A 7,444-nucleotide genomic window follows, 5' to 3' on the forward strand; every position below is an offset into this window, starting at 1 on the left:
GTTGTCCATGGAAGGCAGTGTCCCACAGCAGGGGGTTCAAAACAAAGAGGGATGATCATTGCCAACATCTACAACTCTCCCACAGGGAATTCTCAGCCCTGGCTTGCATACCTCTAGTGACAGGGAATTCATTGTCCTACAAAGTTGCTTCTTCCATATTTCAGCAGCTCTAACATCTAGAAAGTCCTTCACAGAGAACTGAAATCTGGACATTCCCATCCCCCAGAAGAGATATCTGGTCTATGCCTAGGAGAGGGGCCTGTAAGAGGCAAGATCGGCATCCCACCTTGGGGACACAGAGTCAGTGACCCGCCCGAGGCCACATAGGCCAGACCCAGGCCCTGGGTGAATGTCACAATGGGTTTTTCCCTCCCTTCTCTTGGGGCAGAACCTCTTCGACAGCATCAAGAGCGAGCCCTTCTCCATCCCCGAGGACGATGGCAATGACCTCACCCACACCTTCTTCAAACCTGACCGCGAGGGCTGGCTGCTTAAACTGGGTGAGACGCACACTCCTGCACTCGGGCACATGCACTGATGTGCCTGCACACTCACGCAACATGGCTGACACACGCACCCATTTGACTTGAAGCCTCGGGTGGTGGAGTTGAGAGTCTCCTGAGCCCCAGGGTAGCAGTCTGCTTGCCCCAACCCTCCCTCCATCGGTCCTGGGGATAAGGGGACAGTGGGGGAGGGAACAATGAGCAGGAAGGGAGACAGAAAGCTGACAGATTCATAGATAAGCCCTTCAACCGCAGATCTTTCTTCCTGAAGTGATTCTGAGTAAGCCCAGGCCCAGTGAGGTTAAGGGACCAGCCCAAGGCCACATAGCCCACCAGTGGCAGAATTCGGTGGCAGATGGTTGGCTGTCCCTGAAAGACAGGGCAGGGGGGAGTGTGAGAGGATGTGGCTTGGGGAGCCTCTCCTCAACAGGACTGGGGGCAGGGAGGGCCTTGGGTCTGCAGAGGGGAGCTGTGGTGGGTGCCACAGCAGCAGCTGCTGCAAGTTCTAGCAGCGGAACTGTAGGACCTGGCCATCTGAGCCTGCCACCCCCACACATGCTGGGCACCTCTGGGCAGGGGCAGCCAGCCAGGCACAGAGGCTTTCCAAGTCAGGGGAGGACAGACGCCGTATGTGGGAGCAGGGCCCTGGCCTGGGGGCCCATCCAGCCCCTCCATCTCTCCAGGCCCACCTCCTAGTCCATCCACCTGCAGACTGCAGCCTCCTTTTCTTGCCCAGCTGACAATTCTCAGCCCCAGGGCAGCTCTAAGTCACAGATCCCAGTTCCTCCATCCATCCTTGGCCTCAGTTTCCATAGCTGTGGAATGGTAACAGTCATCCCTGCGAGGATTAAACATGTGGGGAAATGACCATGCACTTGGGCTCTGGGGCTCAGACACTGGGGTTCAAATCCCAGCTCTGCTGCCAGACCTTGAGCAGATGATGTACCCTCTCTGCCCTGTGGTCTCCTCATCGTAAAACAGGGTTAATAATGGTCCACTCCTCATAGGTAGTCACAGGGATTAATAAGTGAATGTTTCTTCAATCTTCTAGAACACTACCTGGCAAATGAAAGATGAAAGGCATAGCATCAGGCAGGGAGTGGGCCAAGGGATGGACAGAGTGGTGGGGGCAGGAGGAAAGTGCAGGAATGGCCAGCCTGCCCCTGGGGCCGGACTAGGGAGGAGCTCTGGGGCAGCCTGGAGGTGATGGAACCCCTCAGGTTTTAAGTTGGGGGGGGATAGATAAGGGGGAGGTGTGGCAAGCTAGGGGTTAGGGGGCTAGGGTGGGGGCCCAGAGGTGGGCATCGGAGGCCCTGCTCTTCCATGGAGAGAAGTGCTGGAGCCAGGGAAGAGGAGGGCTAAATGACTCCATCACTGGCTCTTGCAGGTGGCCGCGTGAAGACCTGGAAACGACGCTGGTTCATCCTGACGGACAGCTGCCTCTACTACTTCGAGTTCACCACTGTGAGCCTTCCCCTACCCTGTCCCTCCCCTCAAACCCTTTCCAGATTCTCAGAAAGCAGTCCATTGTAGAGCTGGGGCCTCTTTGAGATCATTGGGTCCTCCTCCACACCCATCTTACAGATGGGGGAAATAGCTACAAAGAGGGGAAGGGGCTGGGCCAAGGTGCAAGGCAGAGCTGGGGCTTAAAGTCCGGCCTCCTAACTCCCAGCCAGGGCTCTTCCCATGCTGCTCTCTTGCCCTCTCCAGGGCTGGTCAGAGTCTGGGGAAGATGCGCACACTCCTCTTTGGGGTCTGGGGTGCTGCCGAGTTCAGACAGAGGAGCCTGGCAGGCTATAGTCCTTAGGGTGACAAAGATTTGAAGGCGACTTGGTGACTAAACAACAACAAAACTTCCAACTTCACTCCCTGCCCTTGACTCAAGACTCCCTTTGCTGATTCTGATCTTCTTTCTAATTCTCCTGCAGGACAAGGAGCCCCGGGGAATCATACCCCTTGAGAATCTCTCAGTGCAGAAGGTGGACGACCCCAAGAAGCCAGTAGGTGTCAGCGAGGTGGCCTCAGGCCAGAGCAGCTGTAGGAATTTCCAAAGCAGAGTTCATGGAGAGGGCAGCTGGGCTGGGCTCTCCAGGAGGCGAGGCCACGCCCGTGACACCTTCCAGTAGCTCAGGCTTGCCTCAGCCCTCTTAGGGACGGGGATCCTGGAGTCAAGAGGCATCAAGAGGGCCTGGCCACACTGTCTCTCAGAGCCTGGCCCCTGATACTGGCTCTGGGACCTTCAATAAGTCTCTGCTCCTTTCTGAGCCTCCATTTTCCCATCTGTCAACTGGGGATTTTAAGAGGAATCATGGATTTAGGTCAAGTCAGGTACATAGTAAATTCTCAACATGAGGAGCTGTAGCCCCTGCCTGTTCTCCTCTCACAGGAAGGCCTGGCAGTCAGGTATGTCCTGCTGCTCTTCTAGATGCTGGTCTTGCCCAAGCGTTTAGGCCTCTCCGAGCCTCCCGGAGAGCCCACACAGCTGCCCTTTCCTCCCACCCCTGCCCTGCCCTCACCTGTCCACTTCCCCACAGTTCTGCCTGGAGCTCTGCAACCCCAGCTGCCGGGGCCAGAAGATAAAGGCCTGCAAGACTGATGGCGATGGCAAAGTGGTGGAGGGCAAGCACGAGTCTTACCGGATCTCAGCCTCCAGTGCCGAGGAGCGGGACCAATGGATCGAAGCCATTCGGTAACGGGTGGCTGGGCTGGTGGGGAGGGGTCTCTGGTTACCTTCCAGAAGCCCCTGCTCCTCTCAGGGTCCTGTTACCTTGCCTGTAAAAAGGGCTAACTCCAGAACTTCCCTCCTGTTTCTGGCATGCAAATCCCTTTCACCATGTTCCATGAGCATCCTCTCTGGGCCAGGCCCAGGACACAGAGAAGCAAGGCACCGAATTCATGGGGATGGTGGAGGATCATGGGAGATGTTACGTGTAAAGCTCTTTGCCCGGTGCCTATTAGCATTGGGATCCTAAGTGGTCCTGGAAAGGCCTGGTGCAGGTAGGGAGGAGGCCTTTCCAGGTGGAAGGAACAATGCAGGCCAAAACAAAAGGGCAGGGCAGGCATAGGGATGCCTGGACATCTTCCTGGATAGCTGGTGCTGGGCAGCATGGGAGCAGGCAATGCCAGGCAGTGCAGAGGGTAGGGCTATGTGGGGGCCAGGCAGCGTGGGGCTGAGCAGTGGGAAATGAGGCTGCAAAGGATGGCAAGGCCTTGGTGGCCATGGCAGAGAGCTCAGGTTTCTCCTGAGTGCACTGGAAAGCCACAGACAGGTGTGATCAGGGAAGAAAGACCACCATGCAGGGGCTGGGGTTCGACAGGTGTGATGAGCAGTGGAGGGACAGGAGGAGGGAAGCCATGTGAGGGGCAGGATAACACCTTGACTCTGAGTCCATGGGGAGATACCGGTGAGGGTGAGTCCTGTTAGACAGAGGGAGACATGGAAGTGGTCAATGGGCTGGTGACCAGGTATGTCCCAGAGACTTGTAGGGTCTTTTCCCTCTGATCTTGCAGCAGCCCTGTGAGGCTGCCAGGCCAAACCCACTCTCACCTTCATTTACAGATGAGGACTGAGGTCCAGAGAGGGAAAGGACTTGCCCAGGGCCACACAGCCAGAGAGGGGCAGAGCTAGGACTGGCAAGCAGGTCTGATGGCTTCACCTGGGCTCTTGTCACCTCCTTCTGAGTCTGACGGGGCCAAAGATACGTGGGGGCAGAATTCCTGAGCCTCTCAGGCCTGCCTGTGGCATACCCTGGCTGGGTCCTTTTTGGGGTCATCAGGCTTTTCCCCTGCAGTGGGGCAGGCCAACCCCACCCTGGGAGACACACACCCTTATTACAAGCCCTGGGAGATGAGACCCCTTTGCCAGCCCACCCAGCCCTGAAATCTTTTCACTACCCTCACTCCAGAGCCAGCATCACTCGTGTCCCCTTCTACGACCTGGTCTCTGCTCGGAAGAAGAAGATCGCCAGCAAGCAGTGAGCTTCCTTGGAGGTGGTGCCCGGTGTCCTGTGAACACCATGACTTGTGGTACCTGGAGACCCACTCCCCCCTCCCAGGGCCCGCAGACATCCTCTCTCAACCCCCTTCACTTCGACCTGACAGTGGGGGGCGGGGGTGGGGGAGGCAGAGCTCAGGAGCTGGGGTGGGTGGGAACCACCAAGGTCTCAGAGCCCGATCATGAGGCTGCTGGCCCTGGGCATCCAGGAAAGGCCCCACCCCTGCCCCAAGTCCACTACAGGAAGGGGTAAGGAAAGTGGTCACAGCTTGGCACCCTTCCCTCTCTCTGGGCCTCAGTTTCCTCTTTTGTTAGAAGTCTCCTTGCCCTCTGAAATGCCATCAACCTTCAAAGCAGGAGGGACCTGAGTGCTTCCTACCCTCCACCATGGCGATGCCTCCTCCTTCTGCTCAAGGGGTTCTCAGCCAGCCCCTCCCCATCCTCAGTGGGAGCTTGACCCTCCCTGCCCAAGGGACACAGGAGACATATCTCAGATCCATGGACATGACCTCTGGGACACCCAAGAGCACTGGACTAGGAGCCTGGACATCACAGTCTCAGTCCTAGCTTTGTCTCAACTTGCTGTGTACCCTCAGCCGAGTCACACTCCTTCTCTGGTTCCTGGAAAACTGTGGTGCTTGGATAGGAATGTCCCAGCCCTTCTGGCTCTGTGCACTCCACCCCTCAACCTGCCAGCAATGGCCCCTCTCAGACTGCTTCCTGTCCATGGAAGGACAGGAATATGCTGGGTCCCCCAAGGAGCTTCTGGTTGGAGATGTCTACACCTGTTTACTGAGCCGGAAGGGGCTCTGAACTGAAGACTGCTGGAAGGCGGAGAGCAGAGTGGGCCCATCCTCAAGGATGTTCATTTTAGAGAAGGGACAGGTGGGACTCTTCAAGCAAATGGCAGAGAGCATCTCAAACAGACATACTCAAGCAGAAATGGTGGTACAACCAAGAAGCCAAGAAGAGAGCTTTGTGATCTGTGGTTACCCGGAGGGCTGCTGGGAGGCAGCAGCCATGCCATGAGTGACATACACCCTTGTAGCAGAGTCTCCACCACAATTTCCCTTCTGGACCACTGCCCAGGGCTCCTGAGGTGATGAGCAGTTGACCCAGCAGGGTCATAGCATCCTGAGACTCTCTGGCATAGCACCATCAAGAGTGAAGCTAGCTTCACTACCCACAGGCAGGCAGTTCCGTCTCCAGGGAGGCCCCAGCCTAGAGGAGCATTCCACAAACAGGTTTCTTCTCAGTAGCATGATTTACCCTGCCACACAGGCCCTGGGGGAGTCCCTAGAGGGAAGTTCCCTGGCAGGAAAACAGGATATGGGGTTACCTCTGCTAGACTATCAGCCTGAGTAGGTGAGCCAGACAAGGTGAATCCCCCCAGGAAGGGGAGGCAACCTCTCTTCCCCCACCTCACAACACACACACAACACAACACACACTCTCTGTGGGGTCAGGACAGAGTAGCTGCCTTGTAAGTGGTGAGGCCACTGTCTCTGGAGGTGTGCAAGCACCTTGTAATGAAACTGCACTGAGGAGGATCTGTTTGACAGGAAGAAGATTGACAGGACGTCTGAGGTCTTCCACAGGCCCCATGGCACCATGGGAGCTGAGTGCAACATCTGCTGCCTTTTTTGGCCCTGAAGGGGCAGCCAGGGGTCATGGGCTCTGAGGTCCTCTCCTGCCACTGGCTGTGCAATCTTAGTCCACTCTCTTCCCCTCTCTGGTCTTCCTGTCACTGAGAGGGTGGAATGGGGGATTTTCTGGGTAGTGGCTGGATGAGTGGCTGTTCTGGGAATCACTCAGAATAGAGAATAAAGCTCATGAGTCAACTCGTGGGTGGGGCTCTGTCCTCTGCATGACCACATCTGCCATCCTTGAGGCCAACGTAAACCCTTCACCCTCATCCCTTTCCCAGCTGGAGACCAGGAGGGCCAGATGGGGAAGAGTGGGCACTCAGCAGACCCTGGACCCTCATCCTCTGGCCACTGGGGGCTGCCACCTGGACAAAAATTGCTAAATTTGAAGCAAGGGTCCCTCTAAGCAGGGGCAAGAGTGCACTGGTTCTGCCAAGGCCAGGGGAAAGCAAAAGAATTTCCCAATAGGCCATGTTGTCTGAAGACAGAAAGGATACTGCTCAGGAGATAAGTAGTGAGTTCCCTGTCTGAGAAGGGATACAAGTACAGATTGGATCCAATGATCACTTGGGGAGTCACAGAGGGTCTTGTATTTGTTACTCTTCATTCATACTTTCCACAATCTTATATTAAGTGCCTTGTTTCAAGCACTGGTAAAACAAGACAAAAGCCATGCCTGCATGGGGCTGACGTTCTGGTGGTCCTGAGTTCTAGGCAACCTCTTCAGATGTGTAGGGCACTGGGATGGCCCCCACGCCTTAATCCAGCCCCTTGTCCGAAATGCCACCATTGAGTCACTCTTTGAAGACCTTAAGGCGTTGAATTGATCAACTTTCATTTGGTCCAGGTTTTTGAAGCACCTACTATGTGCCAGGCTCCACACACAGAACCAAGGATCCAAAGATGATCAAGGCAAAGCCCTTACCCTCAAAAGGCACTCAAGTCTAGTGGGGAAAGAGCCCATTTCAACTCATGCTGTTACATAGAGTGGAGCGCATGGGCCGGTGGAGGGCTGAGCTGGGCAGCCAGGCAATCCTGAGGGCTTCTCGAAGGAGCCGTACTTGAGTGTTGGCAGCCAGGTGGGAGAAAAGACACACACCTGATACCGCAGTGAGTTCACTTCAGATCTGCCCTTCCCCATCACACACATCCTGACTGCGAATTCCTCACAGGCCAGATTGTCACTGCTCGGTGCCTGGCACACAGGATGCACGATCATTCTTTGGCTGAAGTCAACTGAAAAGACTCTCTGGGCCTCAGCATTAACTAGTGCAAATATCTAGAGGCGCAGGGAACTGTGG

The 7,444-nt window shown here is 55.9% G+C and overlaps 1 protein-coding gene across 10 annotated transcripts in view; it reads left to right on the forward strand.

Annotated features, from left to right (window-relative positions):
- The window catches only part of CYTH4 (cytohesin 4), a 31,346-nt gene extending 25,008 nt beyond the window's left edge, over window positions 1-6,338 (forward strand). For 8 of the 10 annotated variants that reach the window (XM_055395505.2, XM_088837212.1, XM_055395498.2 and 5 more), the window contains 5 exons: window positions 389-500; window positions 1,891-1,967; window positions 2,432-2,503; window positions 3,038-3,192; window positions 4,409-6,338. In XM_055395505.2, the coding sequence (XP_055251480.2) occupies window positions 389-500; window positions 1,891-1,967; window positions 2,432-2,503; window positions 3,038-3,192; window positions 4,409-4,481 (489 nt within the window). In that variant the 3' untranslated portion in view covers window positions 4,482-6,338. The remainder of the gene's footprint in view (window positions 1-388; window positions 501-1,890; window positions 1,968-2,431; window positions 2,504-3,037; window positions 3,193-4,408) is intronic. The other 2 variants (XM_088837210.1, XM_088837211.1) reach the window with 2 other exon arrangements.
- Window positions 6,339-7,444: the final 1,106 nt, after the last annotated feature.

The sequence above is a fragment of the Moschus berezovskii genome, chromosome 6, assembly GCF_049115385.1.
Source record: "Moschus berezovskii isolate FMDL1 chromosome 6, NW_MosBer_1.0, whole genome shotgun sequence".
Classification (NCBI taxonomy): domain Eukaryota; kingdom Metazoa; phylum Chordata; class Mammalia; order Artiodactyla; family Moschidae; genus Moschus; species Moschus berezovskii.